Genomic DNA, 27,880 nt, shown 5'->3' with positions numbered 1-27,880 from the left:
GGGAAAGAGGGAAGGGGGAGAGAGCAGGAAATGGAGTGAGGTGTTTCAGGAAGTTGTCAGGAGTTGACTGATTGATTCCAGATGGAAAGGGTCACCCTTGGTGACCCAGGAAATACTCACTGGGGGAAAGCAGTTGGCTTGTGAAAGGGAAGGGCCTGGGAGTTAGAGACCATGGTGGAATGCACATTCCTCCTCCTTTTATCCATAAAACACTGGTTTTTAATCTCCAGAATAAAATAATTGTATTGTGATTCCAAGAGGGAATGGCTGGGGTGAAGTGAAGAAGTTCAGTCATTTTGGTGTCCATGATTTCATGTCCTTTCTCCACACCATGGCTGAGGAGCTGGGTGGTGGTGCAAAAGTCTCTGCTGAAATTCAGGTTACAACAAAAAAAGACCAAAACTTTGAGAAGGTTCTGCTGCACATCTGAGCTTTGCTCATCATCCTGACACTGCTATTTATTCACCCTGGATCCCAGCTTGTGGTAGGCCAAGTCATGGATGGGAGAGGTGGATAAAAGTGGAACCACACATGGAGAGAGATCTGGAGTGCATCTCCCATTCCTGCAGCCCCAGGGAGCAGAGGATGCTCAGCACTTGTCTCCTGCTTCTTGCCATTTCTCTGCCATTGCTGTGGGGTCTCTTCATCTCCTACCCAAATGTGGCTCTGGTCTTGTGCACAACACAAATTATGATTCCAGCACTGAGCCCTGCTCTGGGACAGGGACAGGAACCAGGGAGCTGTGCAGGGAGGGTTAGGCTGGAGAGCAGGGGAAGGTTGGATTTAAGGAAAGGTTGGATTTAGGGACAGGCTGGATTTAGGGGAAGGTTGGATTTACGGAAAGGCTGGATTTTGGGAAAGGTTGGATTTTGGGAAAGGTTCTTCCCCCAGAGGGTGCTGGGCACTCCCCAGGCTCCCCAGGCAATGGGCACAGCACCAGAGCTCCAGGAGCATTTGGACACTGCTTGTTTGGACACTGCCCCAGGGATTTTGGGGTGTCTGTGCAGGGCCTGGAGCTGGGCTGAATGATCCCAGTGGGTCCCTTTTCCACTCAGGACATTCCTTGCTCCATTCAAGTGTGAACACTTGAAGCCTGGCTCTGTTCTCTCTTCCTGGAGCACATGGGTGTGCATTGATCCCTCCCATGTAAGAGCTCAGAGATGTCTCTATTCCACAGTAATTCTATATACAAGACACCCTTTTTTATTTACATTTGGTTGCAATTTAAGCACTTGCTGTAAATATTCCAGACACTGGAATAATTCAGGCCTATTCCCCTTTGCCACAGTGTGCTCTGGGCTGGCCAGTGAGAGACTAAAATTTATTTCCATTGTTTAAGGGAAAATAATGAAGTGCATCTGAGTGGGCTCAGCTATGTCATGCGGGAAACGTTCCCTTTGGATGGAGTCACACCCCACCCTAATGGGAATGAGGAAATCTGCTGGCACACAAAAGCAACACATTCTGTGACAAGAATGCTTGAGAAGTATTAGAGCACAGGATGACAAGAGCCTTTTGGAATGAATTAGAGTTGTCTCGAGAAAGAAAGTGTGCTTTAAGCTCGCCTAAGCCTGGGGAGGGCAAGGTCTCTCCTGCTCTGTGCTGGATAGAGTTTTATCAACAATTGGAGCTTGACATTCTCTTACCTTGGCTGAGACAGCTGAGGCTGTGAAAATCCATGAACACATCCAGGGTTTGGCTCTCCATGGCTGTGCATTACTGTAGGTGTGGCAGTGGGATGGAATTAAATAATGGTCATAACTGCTCAGTCAGAGGGCATCTTCTTCCAGGAGTTAAATAAACGCTTGTTTATCCCAAAAGTTTGTGGTTTGAAGTCACACATCTTCCTGGATTGATGGGATTTAGAGGTTTGGATGCTGTAAAAACTGAAGTGGGATTAATTAACATACACAGTTAGTTCCTCTAAGAATTCAAATTGGAGCCCAGTCATGGAGGCTGAGGTTTAAACCTGCTTGGTTTGGGGTGCTCAGGCTCAGATGATTTTTCAGGATTGTGCACTCACCTGTCAAAACCAGGCATGGGATTAGGTCCTGTTTTCATGGAGTTTCCAACCTGCAGGAGCTGGGTCATTATTCAGTGAGGCTTCTATACAGAATGCTGTGTAAATGCAATTAATGCACTGAATGAAGGCTGAGAATATTTCCCCCCTTCTTAAACCCCTGCTGCTATTTCACAGGACAAGAGTCTAGCCGAAGCGAACAATTAATCCTTACCAAGATGAATTTGGAATAAATTGTTTGCCTGACTGTTTTTCCCTTCTCTCCCTAAATATCCAGGTGGTGCTATCAACAACAGTGAACGTGGATGGGCACGTGCTGGCCGTGTCTGACAACATGTTTGTGCACAACAACTCCAAGCACGGGCGGAGAGCGAGGAGACTCGACCCCTCGGAAGGTGGGAGCTTTGTCTGGAGAGCAGAGCAGAAATTACCCATTCTTCCATTTCTGTTTGTTTTCAGGAGTGAAGGAGAGCTGAGGGGGAATTGCAGAGCCTCAGGGGGTTTGGGGAAGGCAGAGGCAGGAAAACAGTGTCTACTGCATGCAAAATATGATCCTCCTCACATCTAAGGGACTGGCTCCCCCTCCCCCTGCAATTTATTAATTAGTATGTACTGCAAAGATGAAAAACACAGAAACACCGAGCATTATCTAAATTTCAGCCCTCTCATTCAGCTGGGATAGATTTGATTTCAGGCAAATTAGGCAAGATGACATCTTAGTTAAACAGAGCCGTTCCAGCACAAGATGTGTATGAAAAAGTGTCACTGGTTCCCTTAAACAAACTGTGCACGGAGCCTAACGATGCGCAGAGGGAGCTGACACTAATTGATGGGAGTTTGTTTGGCTAAGCCAGACTCATGGCCAGCTCCAGGATGGGTTGGGGACTGGATTCAAGCAATTACAAATTCTTGTATCTGTTAAGTTTCAAAATGTTCGGCCCCTCCTCTCCTCTCCCTCTTGGTTCCCAAAACATTCCGCCTCCCTCAGTGCTAAAAAACGACTGGAAAGTGCTGGAAAATGCTATCAGTGCCTGCTTCTCCCTCTCCTGCAGCCACTGAAAGTGAGAAGAGCTGGTGATGTTAGTGGAATAGACAAGCAAGGATATTATTTCATTATAATGTTTTGCTGCCCCACTTCTTAACTGTGCCCTGTATCAACCTAAGAGAAGAATTAATGAACTGGAAGAAAATGATTGAATCAGTAAAGAATTCAGAGTGGTGTTAATTCTCCCCCAGCGGGCAGTGAAATGGTAGAAGGAAAATCCCAGGATTCCTAGCCTAGGAAGCCATCCAGTTTTTCCTTGACTGATTGGATGTGATTGACTGGCTGTTCAAAGGAGTCTCATGTTTTTGGAGCACTGCCAAAGCTCCCCTCCACCTCTGACCCTGTCAACATTGGGAATGGAGTGATGGATTGACTTTGGTTATGGCCTGGAAACCATATTGGGTTCCTGATGGGATGCATAGTCCAGAGGCCTTGAACATATGGAAGAAAGAAATTTTTTAAAAAATTGACTTTATAAAATCAAAAAAATTATTAGACATTATCTCCTGATATGAATTGTAGGAGACATTTGATATTCCTGTATCTTCTTTCACCCATTGATAAAGTTAATGAATGTGACTCTACCTTTTTTTCCACGGGGTTTGTGTCTGTGGGATCATATGCTAATGAGTGGGTGCTATTTTGTTTTTTTTAAGCAGCCTCTGCACAATCATTTAAGCGTTTCATTTTTACACCCACTACAGTTGGCCTATTAGGCTTTAATGACACCATGTTAAGTGCCAGTAATGAATAGGCAAGTAATTAACACTTGCAAGGCAGAAAACACTCCTTTATTTATTTATTTATCAGCATCCTGGGGTTTGTGCAGTGGTGAGCAGCCTTCATGGGTGAGTGGATGGAAGGGACTTGTCCCAGGCTCTGCCAGCACTGGGAATTGAGGAATTCCCAGCTGTGGATGGGTGGAGCTGCTCTCAGCTCCAGTTTAGCATCACTTGGGGTTTGATGCTCACAGGAATTTACACACAGACTTGCAAACACCCTCAAAGCTGGGGGAATTAAAAAAAAACACCTTGAAATGAAGTTTTGATGTTTTTTTGTTGTGTGCAGCCACGCCCTGCATCAAAGCCATCAGCCCAAGCGAGGGCTGGACCACGGGGGGAGCCATGGTCATCATCATCGGGGACAACTTCTTCGATGGGCTGCAGGTGGTGTTTGGGACCATGCTGGTGTGGAGCGAGGTGGGTCCAGCTGCCCCTGGGCTGGGGACAATTCCCTTTCCTGAGGAGGAATGGGGTTAGCTCCCTGCTGGGAAAGATAAAGATTTGACAGGAAGGGCTCACAGATATGTGTATGTAACAGAAAGATCTTTGAATGTAGAATCTAAAAAGGTATAGAAATGATAGTAAGTTTTAATGCAGAGAAAAAGAATTGCTGAGCCAGTCTTACTGAGCAGCTAAAAAGGCAAAGAGCAAGTTGGAAGGGCTTTTATGACTCTGAGCAAAGGATAAATCCACCTCAAACAAAAGGTGATTTTACCAAGCAAAAGAATTTCCACAAACAAAAATGCCATGTTGCAAGTAGAGAAAAGATCTCAGAATTTTCCACTGCAAGAAAACTGAAGAACAACTTGTAGCTTAATCTGTAACACACTGAATTTAGTGATTGGAAAAGTGACATGGATGTGGTAATGTTGGTAGCTGTGATGGGCTGTGGGTAATAGCAAAGGTTGTCAGGAACCCTCTTTTAAATACATTTTACAATACAGTAACTTGTTACATATTCATAGTTCTTTATGCATAGTTTAACTAGTTCAGCTTTTTCTGAGAACTGTTTAGCATGGCCACTCTTTGGGTTTGCTTTTTTAGAGCACGCATGTTTTTTTGGTTTGTGGTTTTAATTTTCTTCTTATCAATTTTAATTTGGGTGGTGGTCCTGGCCTTTTGCAGCTGGTGAGTGTTGATAATTGTTGTGTTAGTTGTAGGGTTTCCATCACACGTTTATGGGCTGTTATTTTAATTAAGTGGGTAGTTTAAGCATACTACCTTTAAAAAAAAAAACTATATTCATACAGAAAAGCTATTTTAACATTCCACACATAGCATTTATCCTAATAATTGTGAAAAGCCAACAATGTATCTTGCACTTCTAACAAACTGCAAGGGCAGAGCCCAGAGCTGACGGTGCCTGTCCTGTTGCCATCCCCAGCTGATCACGCCTCACGCCATCCGCGTCCAGACGCCCCCGCGGCACATCCCCGGCGTGGTGGAGGTGACACTGTCCTACAAATCCAAACAGTTCTGCAAAGGAGCACCAGGCAGGTTCATTTACACAGGTGGGTGCCTGGCATTCGGGCTGCAGGAGCTGTGTCGGTGATTTGGTTTGATTAATTCATTATTTAATCAATTTACTCTTGCCCTTCCAAGGCAGTGGTGTCACTTTTGGGTGTAAGGAGGAACTTTCATGAGGAATTTTTACCCCACATTATTATTTTTCCCAACTGCTGTCATAACATGGGTCTGGCAACACAATATGCAACCAAATATTTATGTTCAACCCAATTATATTTGAGCTTTTCTATATTTTTTTTTGAAAGAGTCACACTAAGACAGATTGTTTGAAGAAGAAAATGGCAATACTGTTGGAAAGATGAATATAAAAATTGGCTGCACATTTGGAGGGTAAATCTGAGTGGCACAGTGAGGCTGTTGTGGGAGCTCATCTGTGTCTTTATGTTGGGCTCCTGCACTGTTCCACTTTGGGGCTCTGAGCATTTCCACTCCCAAGTGCTCTCACCCAGGGTGCTGCATTCTCCTCTCATCACCAAATGGATGTGTGCACTTCTCCACGAGGCTCCCACATGGAAAACTTCCTGTCAGAGTGAAGCCAGCAGGGTTCTGTAGACATGGAACGTTCTGGAGAGTACAGCAAACCCAGGCAAACGGCACCTTGGAGGGGAATGGCAGCTGCTGAAGCAACTTCAGCAGTTGAAGTAAGAGAAGAAATAGTTAAAATGAGAGATAAAAGCCTGTTTTTAAACCACCACACCCAAACACACCCTGTGTGTGCCTTCATCTGGTGAGGATGCAGTTGCACACACATCCCTGCTCGGAGCTGCTCTCCTTTCATCAGCTGCTCCTGGAAGAGAAAGACATTTGTTCTCTGCTGCTAATCTTGCTGTAGCCTCACATTCTGCTTTTAATACGACACAAATTCAAATTCTCTGCTGCTCTAAGTGGTTCCATTATAGCTCCCTTGGCTTTAATAACACACCAGTTTATGCCAGCTGAGGGCACGTCTTGGAGGCTTTCCTAGCTCAGCTTTGATCACAGCTCTGCATTTACTTTGTCACAGAGATGCTAACCTGGAAATGTGTATATCAGGGAGATTTGGAACATAATTTTCCTTGCTGAGCAGAAATCCTCCAGGGGTTACCTTGTCAGAGCAAAGCAATATAAAATCATCTGTGGGAGAGGCTGGGCTCTGGTTGTGCTGTATCAGCCTCCGTGCCAGGATCCAGGGATGGGAAGGTGTTAGTTTGCTGGATCTTGAAAGGAGATTGGAGCTCTTGTTTTCTGCTTGTGAGAAGCAACACTCACAAGGATGCAGAGAGCTCTGTAAATTGGAAGAGTGAGCTGGACAGAAAAAGCTGAGGTGACAAAGCATTTCCTGCTGTCACTGCTTTAGCCTGTGAGAGACATGGGGAAAAGAGAATTCCAGGATCTGAGGGGGCTGACAGGAAAACCAGAACAGTAGTGACAAGGAGTAATGGGTTCAAACTAAATTTGGGTGAGATTTGCAGAAGGAATTCCTCCCAGTGGGGGTGGTGAGGCCCTGGCACAGGCTGCCCACAGAAGCTGTGCCTCCCCATCCCTGGAGTGTCCAAGGCCAGGTTGGACAGGGCTTGGAGCATCCAGGACTAATGGAAGGTGTAGAACAAGATGGTTTTTGAGGTCCCTTCCAGCCCAAAGCATTCCATGGCTCAATTTTGATTCCACAGGTGCCTTTTATCTGTTAACACCTTAAAGGCTGGGCAGCCCACTGCAAAAACTGCTCTCCCTGTGCTGCAGCTTTGTGGGTTCAGGATGTTTGTAGAGTTATCCAGACCTGGATTCTCCTGATTTCCCTGTGCTTTGTGGGGTAAATCCAAGGTAATCTGCAGAGCTGTGAGGCTGCTGGACACCTTTCCCACATTCCCAGGGTGACCCCAGCACGAGCTGCTGCCACTCAGGGTAAATCATGCATCATCCTCCTCCAGCAGCCTGATGTGCTTTGATGTGATGTAATTAATATTTCCTGATATAATGAATGTTTTCCATGTCAGCACTGTGCTGGGTGGGTGTTGGAGCCTGGCCCTGCAGAGAGGGGCTGAGCTGTAGCTCTGAAGTGCCATGGAAGAACCTAGCTGTGAGAATCCTTCCCCTCCTATTCCAGCAAGTCAGAATAATTGTGTTTAACATAAAAACACAAGTCTGGGAGGGTAAAGAACATCAAAGAGGAAGCACTGTCCATAATCTGAGCCTCACATAAATAAAATCAGTTGCTGACACGTTTAGATCCCTCCTACTCTTACACAACAAATCTGTTGTTGCAGCAGGCATGCTAAGGAGAGGTTTACAGGTTCGCTGATAATTTAGTTTATTCCCCAGGTGGTTTCTCTTTTTGTGCATAAATTATATCACGCCACACCCAGTTTTTTAAACTGTTTTGGGAAGTTCAAGAGACCCCTTGAGCCTGAAACTCTGGATTTGAGGGTTGCCAAAGGGATTTTGTACCTGAGTCCATTTTCTGAGGTGTTTCATTTCAGATATCTGATTTCTAGGAAATAATGAGCAGCCTGCTTGTGTGTCAGACCCCTTTATGGTCTCTGAATCCATGAATCCCAAAGCATTTGGATATAATTCTGGTGCATTTCTATTTAACACACATTCCCAGCAGCTCTTTCCTCAGTGGAAGTGGGATTGTGGGGCAGCTTAAACTTTTTGGTGGATTCTCCATCTTTGGCCTCCACTTGGGAAGGTGTCATTTACTCCCCCAAATATTTGGTGTTGGTTTTTCACAGGATTTCACAACAGAGATATTTTTGTTCCATTAATGAGTACAACCAGTAGTGGGCAATTTGGTTGCAGGCTGTACAGAAAACCTTTGTGCTGGAAGACATAATGTACACATTGATTCAGGATGGCTGAGTCCTGAGAACAATTCTGCATTGTTGGGAAATCATTTGCTGCTGTTGATCTATCAGGATGAAACTGTCCACGTCAATCCATTGGAAAAATGTTTGTTGAATAATAGCCAGCTTCTTCTTCCTGAATTAGCATTTTGCATATTCCCACTAGCTATTTTTAGTAACTTTATATATATTTGAATTCCTGTACATTTTGCATGTTTGAATTCCTATATATCTCACATTTCTGTAGCTTTAGATATAGAACTTAAATGAGTGGATTTGTGATGAAGAAGAAAAATGACACATAATGATGTTTAGGCTCTTGAGAGAACTGGCCTCTAATTCTCAGGATTATTGGCAAAATAACCCACCCCCAAAAAACTGCTCTTCCCAAACGGGATGTAGATTCTGTGGCAGTTGAAATGTGTATTATTAAACTCCTTAAGCAAACCAGAATGGCTCCCAGTGGACAGCAAAGACATTCTAAGTATAGCCAAGACTAAATTCTCAGGTCTGGGTTTTCTCTGCTCAATTCCCACTCGATTATCTCCTGTAATATTTAAACTTCATGCCATGCCATAATTATTTAATAAAAAGTAAATATAAAATGGATCTCAGTGGGGAATGTGACCTTTTACCTTCATGTTGTTATAGCAAAGGCAGACAGGGATAAACAGGGAACCTGGATCAGTGGAAAATCTGTCTCACTTGATGGGTTCATCTCCAGGTGCAGGAGATGTTCTCCTGTGAGGTGCTCAGGATATTTGGGATGATTCAATAAGAACCATCAGCATCTCTTGTAATCAGGATTTTTCAGCTGTGCCAGTGCTAGTTATTTTTAAAAATAGAGATTTTTTTTTTCCCCACAAAGGACCATAAATGATACAGGGAGGTCTAAGCCAGTCCTGACTGAGGGTAGTGCTAAAGGACTTGCATATGTTACTTATTAAATGTGTCATGAAATTCTTCACAGAATCCTCAGCATGAATGTGTCGTTTGTGTTAAAATGTGCATTCTGAAGAATAAGGGAATTCAAAGATAAACATCCCTGTGACTGTGCTGGTGCTCAGTGGCACTGCTGAGGTGTTGGAGCATGCAGAATGCTGCCAGCTGACTTTTGGGTTCTGCACCAACTGAAATTGGAATTTGAACAATCAGAAATTCGATCATTATTGCTGCGATTTCCTAGCAGAGACTAGGAGAGTGTGTGAAGTTTTCTGAAATCATCAGCGATGCCAGTAGGGCTCTGCCAGCTACTGCTAACTGAGGATCTGGGTCAAAATATCCTGGTTTATCCACCAGAGATTCAGATCATTACAGGGAAGTGGCGGCGTATGCAGAACACACAACTGGGGAAGGGAAAGTGTCTAATGAAGAGCTGTGCCCTACTTTGGGACTGCAAAACGTTGGGGGCATGTGTGGAATGTGTTTATTAGAGGAGCAAACACGGCTGGCTGATTTCTGGCTGTGTAACCAGCAGGACAAGACCTGTTCTGGTGCGTGTTTGTCTCATAATTTGTTTTATTGCTGTTGTGGTTTTGTCCAGAGTGAAACATTCATCCTTAAAGGAGTGTTTTGTGATGCAAATTATTCATTCAGCCTTTGATAGAGGATAAGAAGTTCAGCCAGGGAAACTGCAGCAGTTTTAAGGGCTGAAGTTGTGATTTCTCTGTTGCCCTGTTGAGTCAGAGCCATATAAAAACACATGTTTAGATACTGTCATAAATTGTGGTGGGGTTTGATGTTTTCCTTCCAGCTTTAAATGAACCTACCATAGATTACGGCTTCCAAAGACTGCAGAAGGTCATCCCAAGACATCCCGGGGACCCTGAAAGATTAGCTAAGGTAAAATAATTTAAACCATTTCACTCAGCCCACCGTGCTCTTTCACTTCTAATTCATTAAAGAAACACAATTACGTCATAAGTGACAATTACATCTGAATTCACCAATTAGCTGTAAGTGTGGAAAGAATGGATTGTGTAGAACTCACAGCGATTTTTGTGTGTTAGATTTCAAACAGTCTCTGTGTAATTTTGCTGCTGAATTGAGTCCCGTGAACGTTCCCAGTTCGTTGTCTCTGTGCCCTGCCCGGTGGCAGATCCCTGAGCCCAAATTCTCTGTCCATGCAAAGGGATTTATTGAATCCTACACACGTCCGTGTGTCCGTGCAAAAGGATCCAGGGAATCCCCCGGGGGAGCACCGGGACGCCTGGCGTTTGTCTCCGAGCTTGGTGCTGCGGAGGCGGTTCAGGACTCTGGAGAGCTCCGGGTCACGGAGCAGCCCCGGGCACGGCACGGCCGAGCCGGGATCAGCCCCGCCGGCTCCAAAGGGACTCGTGCCTTGGGGGGCTGCTCTGAGCCAGCGAGAAGGATTAAATTCCTCAGGTACCTGGCAAATGACACCTGGTGAGCGCACCCGGGCTTCTGAGTGACCACACACAAACACTGGAGTCGCTTGAGAGAATACTAGATCATGGTTTTATGTATTTAATTATTCTATTCTATTCTATTCTATTCTATTCTATTCTATTCTATTCTATTCTATTCTATTCTATTCTATTCTATTCTATTCTATTCTATTCTATTCTATTCTATTCTATTCTATTCTATTCTATTCTATTCTATCCCATCCCATCCCATCCCATCCCATCCCATCCCACTATTTATTGTATTTATTTCAAAATTTTACTTTAGGTTAGTCTAGACTATTCTCTTATTCAATTTACTATTTTATTTATTTTCTCCTGTTTTATTTTATCATTGTATTGTGCTTACTGCATTTATTTATTTATTTATTTGTATTGTATCTATGACATAGTTATTCAATTAATTGTATTTTTGTATTTGTATTTATTATACATGTATTTCTACTGTTTATTTTTATTTTATTTATTACCATTTAATTAAATTTTTTGGTTTATTTTCTTTACTTATTATATATTTAATTTACTTCATTTTATTGATCACTGCTAATTTTTTTGCCATTAAAACACCTCTTTCCCTCTGCCCCACAGGAAATGCTGCTGAAAAGAGCTGCTGACCTGGTTGAGGCCCTGTATGGGACCCCCCACAACAACCAGGTCAGGCTGCTGGGGTGGGACGGTGCAGCCCCAAATCCTGGGAAGGTTTCCCATTCCCATACCCAAGGAAGACTTCCCATTCCCATACCCTAGGAAGGTTTTCCATTCCCAAACCCCAGGAATGTTTCCCAAACCCTGGGAAGGTTTCCCACTCCCAGACCCCAGGAAGATTTCCCATTCCCAAAGCCTGGGAAGGTTTCCCATTCCCAAATACTGGGAACATTTCCCATTTCACAGACCCCACGAAGATTTCCCATTCCAAACCCCAGGAATGTTTCCCAAACCATATGAAGGTTTCCCATTCCCAGATCACAGGAAGGTTTCCCATTCTCAGACCCCACAATGATTTCCTGTTCCCAGATCCTAGGAGGTTTCCCTATCCCAAACCCCAGGAATGTTTCCCATTCCCAAACCCCAGGAATGTTTCCCATTCCAGACACCAGGAAGGTTTTTCCAAAGTCTGGAAAGGTTTCCCATTCTCAGATTCCAGGAAGGTTTCCCATTCCCAAACCCCAGGAAGGTTTCCCATTCCCAAACCCCAGGAATGTTTCCCATTCCTCCCTCCCCACCCCTGAGCCATCCCTCGTTCTCAGGACCTGATCCTGAAGCGCGCGGCCGACATCGCCGAGGCTCTGTACAGCGTTCCCCGCAACCCTGCGCAGATCCCGGCGCTCTCCAGCTCCCCTGCCCACAGCTCCATGATGGGTATCAACTCCTACGGCAGCCAGCTGGGCGTCAGCATCTCCGAGTCGGCACAGGGCAACAACCAGGGTGAGCTGGGGGCGTCCAAAATGCAACAGATTCTCAAATTTCTCTAAATCAAAGCCTGGGAAAGAATACGGGATTTTAATTGGGAAAAAATTCAAAATAAATATAAAATCTCAGTGGGGGTGTGAACTTTTACCTTCATGTTGTTACAGGGAACAAGGATAACCAGGTGCTAGAAGTAAGAATGTAGATTTAAAGTTTAAAGCAGAGATGTGTTAAGTAGAAAAACACTTAGTTATAAAAACTTAGTTGTAAAGTTCAAGGTGTAGAAAGAATAAAGTTGTTGCAAAGGTGACAGAATGGGTTTGTGTGTCCAAACAGGATGGGCTGAGAAAGGTCACACTGTAATTAGACAAAATGTTTTCCAGGTCTTGGAATGAATTTAAAATTTTAAGAAATCAAATTTTATTGGAAAAATGTACATCAGATTGTTCAGAACTTAAACTGCAGGAAAAAAACCAATTAATTTCTTTGCGTTGCTTGAATGTTTTAAATAATGTGGATTTCAGAGATATTTATTTCAGCAGGGGATGTGCAGGAGGAGGTTTTGGGCCACGGAGGAGCTCTGAAATGTGCTTTGTTCCCAGGTTACATCCGCAACACCAGCAGCATCTCGCCGCGGGGGTACTCGTCCAGCTCCACCCCGCAGCAATCCAACTACAGCACGTCCAGCTCCAGCATGAACGGCTACAGCAACGTGCCCATGGGCAACCTGGGCGTGCCCGGCTCGCCCGGCTTCATCAACGGCTCCCCCAGCGGGTCCCCGTATGGATGTACGGCCACTTCTGCTTCAGATACGGTTACACCCCATTTACACCCCATTTACACCCCAGTTACACCCCAGTTACACCCCACTGACACCCCACTTAACACCCATCCTGCCTCAGATACCCAGTTACACCCTATTTACACCCATCCTGCCTCAGATAACCAGTTACACCCCACTTACACCCCAGTTACACCCCATTGACACCCCACTTACACCCATCCTGCCTCAGATACCCAGTTACACCCTATTTACACCCATCCTGCCTCAGATACCCACTTACACCCCAGTTACACTCCATTGACACCCCACTTACACCCATCCTGCCTCAAATACCCAGTTATACCCCAGTTACATCCCATTGACACCCCACTTAACACCCATCCTGCCTCAGATACCCAGTTACACCCCATTTACACCCCCATTTCCTCCCCGTTTCCACCCCCACTTACACCCATCGTGCCTCAGATACCCACTTACACCCCAGTTACACCCTATTTACACCCTATTGACACCCCACTTACAGCCCATTTACACCCCCATTTAAATTCAATCTAAACCCCCATTTACACCCTATTTACACCCCAGTTACACCCATCCTGCCTCAGATACCCAGTTACACTCCACTTACACCCCACTTAACACCCATCCTGCCTCAGATACCCAGTTACATCCCAATTACACCCCAGACACACACATCCTGTCTCAGATATCCAGTTACACCCCATTTTACACCCTATTTACACCCCCATTTCCACTCGGTTTCCACCCCAATTTCCACCCCCACTTACACTCATCTTGCCTCAGATAACCAGTTACACTCCATTTACACCCTATTGACACCCCACTTACAGCCCATTTACACCCCATTTAAACCCCATTTACACCCATCCTGCTCAGATACCCCATTTAAATCCCCATCTACACCCCATTTACACCCCATTCACCTTAATTACCAGAATTTAACATATATAACATAACCAGAATATAATATAATGGAATTTGAATTAAAATTTATGCTTGTTTTACCATGGCCAGCCACTCTTCTTTCCATACCTTGATTTCCCTCTGGCTAGGAAATGTGTTAAAAAACAAACAAAAAAAAAAGTTTACACCATCAGCTATGGTGTAAATAAATAATTAATATAATATATATGTGTATATATATAAAAACAGGATGAAGATTTAAACAGATTTTAATTTATTATTATTATTATTATTATTATTAATTTTTATTTTTATTTTTATTTTTTATTATTATCCTCTCTTCTGGAGCTTTCCATAAGGAAAGGACCAGGTCTCCAGTGATTGTGATTTCAAACTAATATTTCCAGGAGACCTGGTAATTCACATGCAATATTGGTATTTGTTGCTCATTTTGCTGAAGAACAGCTGATATTGTTCTGGAAGCTCAGCAAACACTTCCTGGACAAGTTATTGGACAAAGAAAGCGGCTTTTTTCTTGCAAGGTACTTCCTTAAAAAGTAGGTAATTTTGAGTAAAATCTAAGCAGCAGTTTGAAACCAGGGAAATGTAATTTGTAAGAAACTGGGGAAGACCCAGGATTTGCCAAGCTTTCCAAATTCCAAGGACACTGAGTGGACAGGCCATTACTGTTCCTATTGACTCTGTTTTTCCCTTGATGGCTTTCAATTTTCTGGCACCCTCACCCTTAATTTTGAAAGAATTAAACCCCACTTTTTCTGAAGTATTCTGTTTAACTCCCTCTCTACTTCAGCCTAACTCTAATTATACTCACTGAGAGAATGAGACTCCTCTGAGAGGCAGAACAAGGATCAGACAATGGATTCTTGTAGTAGATTTACCAAATTCCTGATGAGAAATCCTTTCTTTTTTTTCTTTTCGTTTGGCAGTGATGTCTTCAAGTCCAACAGTTGGTTCCTCCAGCACTTCTTCCATCCTCCCTTTCTCCTCCTCGGTGTTCCCTGCTGTCAAACAGAAGAGTGCCTTTGCTCCTGTCATCAGACCCCAAGGGTCCCCCTCTCCTGCCTGCTCCAGTGGCAATGGGAATGGGTTCAGAGGTGAGGAATGGGTTAATTCACATTGAATTTCAATTTGGGTAAATGCAGCCACCACCACCAGCCATCACAGTGCTGGTGCAGGGCTCAGGATGGAAAATCTGCCCCAGCCCAGCTGGGTTAAAGGATTGTCCTGCTTTGGAGGACAGGTGTCTGCTGAGCAAGGCAGGAGCTTCTCTTTGAAATGGAGAATGGAAACCCCCTCCCTCCAAATTATTATCATTTTGAAATTAAGGGGCTCTCAGGCAAAGATATGGGAATAGGAATAACAGTTCTTTACTAGGGAAATTAAAATAGAAATGCAGAATTCCAAAGAACAACCCCAAGCCCTGCCAGAGTCAGAATCCAAGCTGACAGCCGTCAGTCAGGCAGGGTGTTGGCAGCAGTCCCATCCCATGGTGGCTGCATCCTCCTGCAGTGACAGATGTGGCTCAGCTGGAGCAGTGCTCCTGGACAAGGTGCAGTTTCCCTCTGGAGCTCCAGGGATGATGTGGAAGGGTCTGGTTTTCCTCTGGGATCAGTGGGAAAGGCTGTTCTGATGTTCCAAATCTCAGATTTGATCAGGGTAGGAAATGCTTGGCTCCTCCCCTGGCTGGAGCATCTCCCCATGGGATGATGGAATTTTATCAGCCATGCCCTGGGACTCAGTGGCCATGGACAGGAGAGATCTCCTGGAGGGAGGATGGGCTGTGGGAAGATAAAGAAACACTGCCCCAGCTGGTTTAACAGCTGGCCATGAACAGGAGATATCCCACAGAGACCAGGATCACTGCCCCTCCCGGTCTCAACCAATGGTGATAGAACAGATACTTTTGGTCACATCCTGTATTGTAACCCACGGCATTAATCCAAGATTTTGGCTTTAAAGCAAGATCCAGGTATTTGATTTGATGATTTCCATGGGAAGGTTCTGACCCAAAGCATTTCAACCCCAGAATGGTTTGGGCTGGGACAGGACCTTAAAGACCCAGGCAGGAACGCCTTTCCCTGGAATCTCGTGGAACAGCGGCTCTTTTGTGGGGAACGGCTTCTCCCCAGGCTTGGGGACATGTTAAACAGAGCAGAGTTAATCCCCAGCTCTGGCCCAGAACACAAGCCTGCTGCAAGGTTTAGGCTCAGCCTGGGAATTGAGCCCCACAGCCCATTTACAGCCCTTTTAAAGGTGATCTGTGAAACAAATGTGAGCACTGAGATAAGAATGGAAACCTGTACGGAATTCTTGCTTTTTAACAGGCTGGGGGGGGTGTGTGCACCACATAAATGTGCTCCAAGTCTCCATAAAAAAAGCCTTTATAGGACCTGGGAAGTCATCTGGCTCCTTCAGACTTCACTGGAGATAGCCTAGGAAACACAAGTCTGGAATTGAGCCGTGCCAAGAGCCAGTGGTAATTCCAAATGAGCCCCACAAACAGCACCTGTTGGGCTGGGTGTGATATAAACCCTCAGCTGGGCCACGGGACCTGCAGAAAGTGGGATTATTTTATGTAATAAGGAAATTCTAAGTGAATGAACAAAACCAGTAACACTTTTAAAGGCTAACTCAGAGAATTCTGAAACTGCTTCTTCCTCTGCCCCAGTTACAGGAAACCCACACTTTCCTAACATATTTTCTTGCCATGAATGGGTAGCTCCATTGATCTCACCTTGTGAATGCACAGATTTAAATCTGCTTTAAAGTTAAACTTGTCTAACTGTTATGTAGAGAAGGCCTAAATATTAAGCCTAAATATTAAGGAGTTACCTGAGGTGGTGCTGAACACAAATCAGAGAGAAAACCCCTCAGGCTGCTTGTGGGAGACAGAAAAAGGACAGATTAACAAACTACTGAAATATTTTAATTAATTATTTTCCTTAAGATAACACTCAAGACTCTGCTTAGAAAGAGTTTATCTCTCTTTCAACCTATAAATAAATAAAGTATTAGAGACCAGTTGGTGCCATTTGGTGTCTATAACGTATTTTATCCAGTCTATAAATCAGTAATCAATGAGAGATTCTAAAAATCGAGCTTTAACATTAAATATTACAAAATCTCAAAGCTAAAACCTGACATCTATCAATTTCTATTGACCTAAGTCCAGTCCTGAGCTAGTCAGGATTAATCTACGAGTTAAGGCTGTGAATAATTGTTGAATTAGTAAAATCAGAGAAAAATGGATACAGAATTCATTCACCACATCCCTTTCTTTGTGGGATTTCTACCTGTGCATCAACACAAACATAAATATATTCATATTCTACAACTGTTAAATAGAAATATCCAGACAAGCAGGACTGCTCAGTGACACAACAAGAGGAAACAAGGTTTGTTACACCAGGTCTTTGTAACTATTGAACTCTTTCAGCCATGGATGCAAATTCCAGCTGAAATATTTAAATTGATGCAAGCTGGGGAGCACATGCTTTGGAAAGGATCCAGGTACATGCAGCCTGATATCCAAATTAACGTTCCCACAGTGCTGACAGACAGATGTGGCCAAAAAGTCAACAGGAGGCTCCCAGAGAGGCTCCTGGCCTGGGCTCAGGCACTGGGAGATGGATAAAAAGCCTCTGCCACCCCCTGGGGCTGCAGACCAGGGATAGGTGTGCTGGGCATGGGATTTAGGATTTATTTGCTGATTTATCAAAAGTGGGAATCCAAAAATGCTGCTGGAGAGAGAACAGCAAGAACACAGAGCAGGCAGTGAATATGTGCAGGCCCCTTTCCAAAGGCCATAACTCTGAATTTCCCCACCCATAACATGTGGAAAACATCTCCTCAATATATAATAATAGTAATAATAGTAATAATACTAATAATACTAATAATACTAACACTAATATTAATACTAATATTAAATATTATGGCATTATGTATCAACATTTAGAGGATTATAATCTTCTTTCTTCTTCTTCTTTCTTCTTCTTTTCTTCTTTCTTCTTCTTCTTTTCTCTTCTTCTTTTCTTCTTTTTCTTCTTCTTTCCTTTCTTCTTCTTTTCTTTTCTTCTTTTCTTTTTCTTCTTTCTTCTTTTCTTCTTCTTCTTCTTCTTCCTATTATTATTATTATTATTATTATTATTATTATTATTATTATTACTATTACTATTATTTTTAGCTGCCCTTCAGAGCATGCCTCTCTCCTTACAGGCAGAAATAAAAATCTAGATTAGAACTTCCATATAATTCACCATAGCAGTGTTTAAGCCTGGATTAAACTCCAGTCTAAACAGGAGCAGCTGTGCAATCCTCATCCCTAGATTTGTATTCCCATTATTCTAGCAGTTTACAGGGAGGGTTTGTTGTTTTTTTGGTTTTTTTCCCAAAAATGTATTTTAGGAGGATTTGCTCCCTGTAAGGGGAGGGGCTGAGGGAATTCCCAGAGGAGCTGTGGCTCTCCCTGGATCCCTGGAATGTCCAAGGCCAGGCTGGAGCACCTGGGACAGTGGGAGGTGTCCCTGCCATGGCACAGGATTGGAATTGGATGATTTTTCATTTCTCTTCCAACCCAAACCATTCCATGATCCCGGAGTTCAGCACTGATCCCCTTCCCAGTCCCCACATTTGAGTTGCAATGAATCCTTTTCCACTTTTCCAAAGGCCACTTGTACTCCCCAGGCTTTTGATCATTATTAATTGCACCCATTAAAGGTGCCTATCACCAGATCATCTGAATGCTACCCATCTTTGATTATTTATCTGCAAAAAAATTCTCCAACCTTGTGACAATTTTAATCAAGTGTTTCAGTTGATAATTGCAAGCTGTCAAGGTTAATACAATAAGGCTCATCTCTAATTCTTTTTCCATTTCCCTCCAAGAGAGAGGAAAAAAAAAAAGACCCTCTGGGATAATGACTGGTGGTTGCTATATTCCCAACTCATCAGGGAGTGTCCTGCATTGAACCACCTTTATTGAAAAGTTACATCGATTCAATATATAGTAATACAGGCAAAAATAATTACAGCTTTGCTAGCAGTGTAAGACCTTAATCCAAACCTCCCAAACATTCAATAAAAAGCGATCCAGGCTGGGAATAGGCTTTTGACAGTGCAGCCCCAGCGGGGAGTGGAGGTGGGGTGGAAATGGGCAGAGCAGGGTGTGTGGAAAGAGAGAAAAGCCTTGAGAGGAAAAGCAGGTGAGAATTGCAGCCAGTATTCCTGCACAGAATTCCTCATTCTTTGTGGCAGGAGGTGAGGCTGAGAGTGAAATGCCAGTGACACAGATTAGGCTGTGCTCGTGTTTTCTGAGTTATATTTATCTGAGTTTTTCTGAGTTATAAACTTGCTGTGTCAGATTGTGGGATCGCAAAATCTCAGGATCGTCTGGGTTGGGAGGGACATTCAAACATGAAAACATTATAACATTAAAACATGAAAACATTAAAGCATTATAACATGAAAATATTAAAACATGAAAACATTAAAACATGAAAACATTAAAACATTAAACCCATCCATGGGCAGGGACACCTCCCACTGTCCCAGATTTCTCCAACCCAGCTTGGCCTGGGACAGGGATGGAGCAGCCACAGCTTCTCTGGAAACCTCTTCCATTCCAAGACATATTATTTTATTATTAATATCTGTAATCCTACAGTAAAAAATGTACTTGCAAAATATGTACTTTCATTTAAGAAACTTCCCAAAATCATGCATCTACAAGTTGTCTTAAAATATTTATGAAGAGAAACAGCAGAAACTCAGGTTTAAACTTTGCTTTGCTTTGCTGGAGGTTTTCCTTGATTTAAAAAAAAAGTGAAAATACTGTTGATAAAAATAGAAACAGAGGGAACAGAGCTTAAACTCCACAGACACCAGCTGCATCCTTGGTGGAAAATCTCTTTTCTAATGCACTCACACATATCCCAAAAACAGGCATGGAAGAGTTTACCTGCTTCATTTAGGGTTGAAAATATGAGGAAGAACAGCAAATTCCAAAGCAATTACAAAAAGTATCTGTTTGACTTCAGGCTGTTGGGTTTCACTTTCTCTTTCAGCTATCTGCTAAAATTGACAGGGACTTTAGCCCCAGTCAGTAAGAAAATATGAAAATATTTATTTTCTATTGTATTAAATCCCAGTTGTTTAAAAAAAACCCCACAGTTGTTTAAAAACACAGCTCCAGTAAGAGACTTGTGTTAGCTCAGGAACTTGCCCAAAACACTTTTTAAAAACCCTCTCAAGGAAAGGGTGAAACGAATTCTCAGGGGGACCTGGCTTTAAACACACCAATAATCCCCCAAATTTCAGTGAACATAAATCTTTGCAGGATTAGGAGCTTGCACTGCACCCAGGCCCCTTTGAAAAACGTGCCTCACTCATTTATTGTATAAAAACAACTAAACTCAGCTCATCTAAACTCAGCTCACCCCTCCAAACCTTGGGGAGCAGCTCTGGTTCCAGGCAGCTCCAAACGTTGGTTACGAGGAGCAGAGCTGCAATTAAAGGCAGCAGAGTGACCAATAAATAATTTACATAAGCCCAGTGCTCTGGGGGTGTGCCAGGTAGGGCTGCAGTGACTCAGCCATGCAGGGGAAGCCAAGTGAGGCTGTTCCACTGGAACCAGACTGGTAAAACCCAGCCCTGGGCTTTGCTTTGTGTTTCAGGGCTTGGAATTCCCTGGCTTGGAGCGATTCCCTTGTTGGTAGCCCAGGGGGAGCTCCCTTGGCTTCCCCACCTTTCCCTGCTCCCAGCCCCTCCAAGCAGATGAGCAAGGGGGGAGAGGAAGCAGAATTTTGGTTTTTTCCATGCTCAGTTGTGGATGATACAATTCCCCTAAAGCATCTTCCCCTGGAACTTTCTAGAATAGATAATGTCTACTAGATACCAAGGTTGAGCCAAATTCATTAAGAATTTGGTCACTCTCTAACACTTTGGAAGATAATTGGTTAGAAATTAGTTTGTGTAATTGGTCAGCTCACCTTTAGAACTTCTCACTTAGATTGGATGCTGTTCTTTGGATAAACTTTTTATTGGTTGTAGTTTGAATGCCCCTTGAACCCATAAATGTGACTGTCTCAAATTTGTCTCTGAGAGAATCCTGCTTGACCATGAAATAAAGATTCTTGTGGAACTCATCAAGGTCTTTCTGTGCTGGCTGATGTGAGCTCCTGAGAGATGGATTATAAAATATCCTGATCCATATCAGCACTCTCAGGTCCTGCTAAAACACCTACCAGGGACAAAAAGAAAGCTCACACTCAGTTTTGGGTGTTGAGGATGGTTTTGAGCCACAGCTCCTCTGGAATTCCCTCAGCCCCTCCCCACCTCACAGGAAGAAATTTATTCCTTTTACCCTCTGCCCATTGCCTGTGTCATGGTCAGTCCCACAGTTCGCACTACAGCACGATTTAAAGACACTAAAACTCGAATTTAAGCTCAGATCAGCCCTCCCTGTGACTCCTGACTGCTCACAGAGGACTCGATTATATTTTGTTCCATAACATTTTGTCACAATTTCATCTTTTTCACTTTTCTTTTTCAGCCATGACTGGTCTTGTCGTTCCCCCGATGTAAGGAAGGGGCAGCTTTGCTGCTCTCCCTCTTCCCTTTTTTCCTCCTTTTTTTTTTTTCATTTTTCTTTTACAGCACAAAACTACTTATTGTGATGGACCACTAAAAAAAGAAAAAATAGCACTACAAGCTCTTTTTTGGGGGAAAGCCAGGCCCAGGAAAAAAAAAGGAACATTTTTTATGGATTGGACAAGATAGAAGTCTGCATCATTTACTTGTTTCATATTTCTGACACAACCACATCAACTCCTCAAACATTAGGAATGAAGAAACAGCAAGAGCCAGGATGAACAAGAGTTGGCAGAATGGAATTGGAATTGCAAAGTCTTTCCTGGAAGACACGAAAACCTTCCTGAGATTTGTAAAATATTCAAAGGGAAAAAAAAAAAGGAATTGGCAAAATGATTCAAGCTTGATATTTTGGATACAATTTGTTTTACTTTGTAGGGGTAAAAAAAGCTGAAGTTTCTATTTTCTATGGAGCCTTTCAGATATTGATTTAGTTTATGCAGAAAAACAATTCAACAAAACAGGGTACCAGCATGAAAGAATTTCTAGGACAAACTGACATGAATGATGGAACTTGGTGTATGTGTGTATTTGCTTATAGTTTAACCTCTTTAAAAAAATGTAAGATGTTTTACAATTATTTAAATAAATAAACTTGTAACTTATTGTATGTAGAGGTAGAAATTAAAACCCTTTTTTGGACTTTTTTCCTCCAGTTGTACAATGAAGAAAGATGATGCAAAAATGTAGTGATAAGTTTGAGATATATTATTACTGCTGCAATTGCTCCTCACTTTCCCCCCCCTCACTGAATTCTTGTGCAAGGATGTATAGGATTCTTTCTGATTAACAAAACCCTCAGAAACTTTTACCTACATTGTGCTAAACAGGTCATGTAGGAATTTTTTTTCACCCTCCTCATCTTTCCCCCCCCCTTTCCCATTTTTTTTTTCAATTAAAATATTCAGGTACTAAGATTAACTGCTAAGTCTCAAAGACCCAGCTGACGAGTGAGTGGCACTTAGGGATTTGAGTGAATCGCATTTTTCATGAGGTACTGAGTTTATTTTATAGATTCAATGTATGAATTAGGAGGGGAAGGGTTCTCTGTGGTTTTTCCATGTAGTTAGAACACCTTAAATTCAGTTATGCTTCATATTAAGGGTGCATTTATGAAAGGTGAACGTGTATTTGAGTGATTTATGCACTTTTATCCTGAGTCATTTAAAATGGTAAGTATTTGCCAGTTATATATTGAAGTTCATAGAGGTAATCAATTGCTTTGAATTTCCCTGCATTTTAGCATTAAAAACAAAAAAAGAGTTTAGTTCTCCTTTGCATCTCCTCTCCTGAAACTGGAAGGTGAGGAAAAGTCTGATAAATTAAATCACAAATTATCCAGCTAAACCAGAAAATTACAAATTATCCAACTAAACCAGAGAGCTCTCAAAAGAATTTGGTTGTTGGAAAGCCATTTTTAGTGGGGGAAAAAAAAAAATCAGCTACCCCTCTAAAATCCACACAATTAATGGGTGCATGGGACAGTTGTTCCTATGGAAACACCTTGATGTGAATCAATAAACCCTAAATAAGGGCCCAGGATCTGAACTTCTCCATTTTCCCAGTAGTTTTATGGATGGGTGAGGCAAAATTGTGTTCTTGGTGATCTTTAGGGATGGTAGAAGTTGAGCTGTGCTTGGGATGGTGAAACTGGGAAAACTCTCTTGGCTGAGCTCGTTTGGAGCTGGTGTGGAGCTAATTGGGATGAGGAAGAGCCAAAAATCCTCTCTGCAGATCCACAGCTCAAAAATCCTCTCTGCAGATCCACAGCTCAAAAATCCTCTCTGCAGATCCACAGCTCGGTGCTGGTGGCAGCCTGAGGTGGGGGATGACCCCAGGGACAGGTTTTGGGGCAGCCCAAAAACCCTAAAATGGTTGGGTTGGGACATAAAACCCATCCAATGCCGCCCCTGCCATGGCAGGGACACCTCCACTGTCCCAGATTATCCCAGGCTGGCCTTGGACAATTCCAGGGATTGGAAAACACTTCCAAGGTCCTGCAGGTTCCCTTTCCTGTGTGGAGCCCAGCTCAGTTTAAGGGATAAACCCACCCACTGCACAGGAGTTTAAAGAGTTTCTCAGAGGGGCTGGAGACACCAAGAGAGCTGCTGGGATTCCTAAAGGAAGTCCCAATGTTGGGAGGGGGTTTTGTGTTCCTGGCTGTGCTGGGAGGTTGGGCAGGGTCTCCATTTGGTGCCCCCTCAATGCCATTAAGTCCCTTTTTGAAAAGGTGGAGAGGGTTAATCTCTTCTAAAATTCAAAGCCCAACTTATATCAGCAAAAACGACAATTTAAAGAGAGATTTGGTGGGAATAACGTGGGTTTAAGAAACATGATGTGGATATAATTAATATTTCACAGTCAGGCTACTACTGAAACTGTCTGAGTTCCACAAAAAAATGAAATAAAATGAATCCCTGTTAATTATGGCTGCAGGTTGATTGTCCTTACGGGTTCTCTGCGTGCCCCTCGGGCCACCAAGGATGTGGCAGCCACTGGAGATCAACCAGCACCCCTGAAACCAAGAGAGATCTGAAATAGCAAAAAATCCTAGATGTTAAAAAGTCTGGAGTCATCAGAGCACCTCTGATAACAAAACAGGAATGTCTGACCTGGACAACAAAACAGCAACAACAAAACCCCCAAAATATTTATCTGTTCATAGGTGCTGATTTCACCAGGGCTAAGCAGGAGTCCAAATTCATATTTGGAATTATGGATTTATCCAGGGGCAAGAATGGATTGAGGACTGGAAGAGCTGGGATTAAAACTTCCCTAAATTTCAGTGAAAACACATTGAGTCCTAAATCCAAAAATTATCTTGGTGGACTCATTCCATCAAATCCCTTCCTCCATTCCCACCTGAAAACCCCAAACAGTTCCAAGGTGTGAAGATGGTGAATATTCCCCCTGCCCTTCTCTGAACAGGCTACTTCTAAAATTGATCATCAAATAGATTCAATTTTGTCTGGCAAATATTCCAGATCAGGAATTTCTAGACCATGTGCTGCAGAGCAGCAGTTTGCTACCTTAAATCTTCTCATTTTTTTTACCAAATGGAATTTTTCATTACAAAATTTCAGTCAGGAAAGTTTCCAATTAAAAAAAAAATAAAAATGAGGTATTTAATGGAAAAAGCTGGGTTTTGTCCATCCTTCTGTTTTATTTTTGCCTATTCAGCACAGGCACATTAAAAAAAAAAAAAAAAGATCTACCACATCACTGAAATCTTGGGAAGATTCAGGGGAGAAATGACAGTCTGGCAATAAAAAATAGAAAAAGATGAAAGTTTCTGGAACACTGAACATTCCTTTCACCCTTCAGTTGTTTTTATCAGTTCTGTCCAGTTGCCCAATTGCCACGAGTCCAAGTGAAAAAGAGAAAACTCCCTAAAAAGCTGCTCCAAGCACTTGCAGAAGAGGAACTGCCTGTGTTGATGCAAATATGAAAAATCTGCTTTGCTTTGAGCCAAAATGATGAGAACAAATTAAACCTAGGAATTATTTTGAACATGGATTTTGTCAATGCAGGGAAATAATTTACTGGAGATGAGATAAAATTAATTGAGGTTTGCAGAGGAAAACACCTGTAAATAAACACAACAGAAATGCTTGAAAAATTAAACTAGGAATTGTTTTTAATGTGGATCTTTTCAATGCAGGGAAATCATGGTACTGGAGATGAGAATAAAATTGAGATTTACAGAGGAAAAAATCTGTAAATAAACACAACCAGAAATCCTTGAAAATTAAAACTAGGAATTGTTTTGAACATGGATTTTGTCAATGCAGGGAAATCATTACTGAGATGAGAATAAAATTAATTGATTTGCAGGAAAACACCTGTAAATAAACACAACCAGAAATCCTTGAAAAATTAAACTAGGAATTGGGCAAAGATGATTCCAGAATTGATATGTGAGGATTTTTCAGTGTAACCATCAAACCTGTCCCCTTTGAGCAGTGACAATTCCCTGAGAGTTTTCCTCTTTGCCACTGGGAGGATGAAGGTGTTGCAGTAGGTGATGACAAATTCCATCATGATTTTGGGCAAGTTGGTTTGATCTCCTCAATTATCTCAGCAGAGCATCTTCCTCTCCCTCTTTCTTTGCACACTTCCAACATGCATGGTTTCTCCAAACCATTTCCTGTAAATTCCTCATTTCTCCCTCCTGTATAGTTTTGGGTTGGCTGGTTGTTTTATTTTTTGTTTTTGGTTTTTTTTTTTTTTTTTTTTTTTTTGCTTTGTAGTTATATACAGTATGAAGTTGCTATGCACAGAGCTTTTGTAAAGATAGCTTTTTTGGTTTTTTTGTTTACTGTTTTTAATGGTCCTACTTATGGAAGAATATCTTGTTTGTAAAATGAATATGTCTACTTCAGTTTTAAACTTTAAATTATCCTAACAAAAAAAAAAAATAAAATTTTTGTACTGTAAATAAGGGGGAATTATCTTAATTTCAAGTGTTCAATCTGCTTCTTTATCATCTTTATGGGTCACTCAGGGTAACAATAACACTTAAAAAACAGCATAAAATGTTATGTGAGAGATTTTATATCAATTTTAAATGAAGATTTGCCTGTAAAACATCCAACCACAATTTGGGAGAGCCAGGCTGAGATTATGCTGGGCGGATAAGAATAATTAATAGTAAATAATTGATTTTTAATGACCATTTCTTTATTACAAATAAAAACTGTGACTGACTGATCCTGGACTAAATTTGGGATTGGTCCTGATTTAGGCACAGTCTTTGTGCAAAACTCTGACAAACAACGAACTGATACTGCAGAGGTGAATCACATTGGCTCCCAAAATAATCTGGATATATTTATTCCCATCTCAGCCACAGGGATGGACAAAACAAGAGTGCTGAAAGCTGCTTGGAAAATGGCAATTGGCCATTTGAACCAGGAAATTCCATTTTCTTCAATGAAAATTACTGGAAAGGTTCAAAGAAATGAAAATTTTAATGAGGAAGGTCACTTTTACTGACATTTTTGACAGAATGTGAGTCAGTGTTTAAATTACTGCCAGATGTCAGTGAAAGCATCTGAAAACACGAGGCACTATCAGCCCAAAACTGGGGAGAAAACAGAGATTTTTGGTAATGTGCACCAATTCCTCATCTCAGGAAAAGGTGCAATCAGCAGAACCTTCATCCCAGCACTGAAACCCCAATTTTCCACTGTCCTGATGAAATATCCTTCACCTCCTGTTGAACAGAGGCCCATTCTCCTGAAAATCTGATTCAGCTTTTTTCCTCCCCCTAAGAAATCCCAGCAGCGTTTCAAGTGATGATTTTGGTGATAAAACCCCGGCTCCTGTGAAAGAGATTCCCAGTCTTTACCAGGGCCCTGCTGCGGGGAAGTGAGAAGGTGAAAGATGAAAGCTGCAGCTCTGCTGTTCCACTCCTGCTTTTCTTACATCTCTTAAGGACTTGGTGATGGACACACACAAACACGAGCCTGGGCTGTGTCACAGCTCCCAAAAAAAAAAAAAAAAAAAAAAAAAAAAAAGGGAGGGAGGAGGAGATGTGTGAGTTTCAGACAAAAAAAAAACAAGTTCTTAACTCAAATAAGCATAGGAACAACTCCCTCCAAGCCCAATATCTGAGATTATCAGGATTATCTGCACAGAAATATCTTTAAAAAAACCAAAAGATCTCTAGGATCATTGTGTGAACGTGTTTTGTTATCAGTCTTACCCCATTCTTAAAAAATATTGTGGAAAGAGGTTTTTGGTCAATGTTAAGACATGTCAAATCCTTGTTTCTCCAGGTTTTACAGGAGGATCAGATGTTCAACCTTCCCTCCAACACACTCTGGGAGGAGTTCAATGACTTTGGTCACATCAGATAGAAAATGTCCCTTTACCAAAGTGTCAGTGAATTTGCAGTCAGGAGCAGCCAAGGAATATTCCTGCTGAGAGCAGTGATAATGGGAATTCTGGGGAATTCAGGGATGTCCTTCCCCAGGGAGGGGGATGTCACATCTGGCCATGCTCTGCCTTGGCTCAGAAACAACTTCTAGAACATCACATCCTCTCCCACCTTATTTTATTTTGTGTGTGTCTTTCCAGGTATTTTCTAGATAGACAAAAAAAAATTAAAAAATTCACTTCAGTAATGGTGAAACAAAAGCCACTTGTGCAGGGCAGGCAGGCAATTGCCAGCCCAGTAAAAATATTTATCTCAGTGACAACACCCAGCTGCTGAGGTGCAGAGATCTGAGGCTTTAATGGCACCACGTTATTTAGGCAGGAATGTCTCATTAACTCCCTGTGCAGGCCTGGCTTAACCTGCAGCTGGGGGTGGAGCTGGGGGTGACAGAGCAGAGAACAAACACCAGGGAGATAAGGGAAGGGAAACCCAACACTTCATCCTGAGGGAAAAGGCACCAAAAACATCCATGGAGCAATAGAAGAACTCTGGGGGAAGCACAGTGGGGAGGGGAAATGGGATCTGTTGTCC

The 27,880-nt window shown here is 42.5% G+C and overlaps 1 protein-coding gene across 1 annotated transcript in view; it reads left to right on the top strand.

Annotated features, from left to right (window-relative positions):
- EBF2 (EBF transcription factor 2) overlaps positions 1-25,225 on the top strand; it is a 135,977-nt gene extending 110,752 nt beyond the window's left edge. Inside the window, exons 8-16 of the mRNA XM_033081434.2 lie at positions 2,298-2,415; positions 4,134-4,264; positions 5,232-5,358; positions 9,950-10,038; positions 11,211-11,276; positions 11,870-12,047; positions 12,632-12,817; positions 14,685-14,852; positions 21,311-25,225. Of these exons, the coding sequence (XP_032937325.1) occupies positions 2,298-2,415; positions 4,134-4,264; positions 5,232-5,358; positions 9,950-10,038; positions 11,211-11,276; positions 11,870-12,047; positions 12,632-12,817; positions 14,685-14,852; positions 21,311-21,342 (1,095 nt within the window). The 3' untranslated portion in view covers positions 21,343-25,225. The remainder of the gene's footprint in view (positions 1-2,297; positions 2,416-4,133; positions 4,265-5,231; positions 5,359-9,949; positions 10,039-11,210; positions 11,277-11,869; positions 12,048-12,631; positions 12,818-14,684; positions 14,853-21,310) is intronic.
- The last annotated feature ends 2,655 nt before the right edge of the window (positions 25,226-27,880 follow it).

Source organism: Catharus ustulatus, chromosome 27 (genome assembly GCF_009819885.2).
Source record: "Catharus ustulatus isolate bCatUst1 chromosome 27, bCatUst1.pri.v2, whole genome shotgun sequence".
In the NCBI taxonomy this organism is placed as follows: Eukaryota; Metazoa; Chordata; class Aves; order Passeriformes; family Turdidae; genus Catharus; species Catharus ustulatus.
This window is presented reverse-complemented; position numbering and strand designations above follow the sequence as displayed.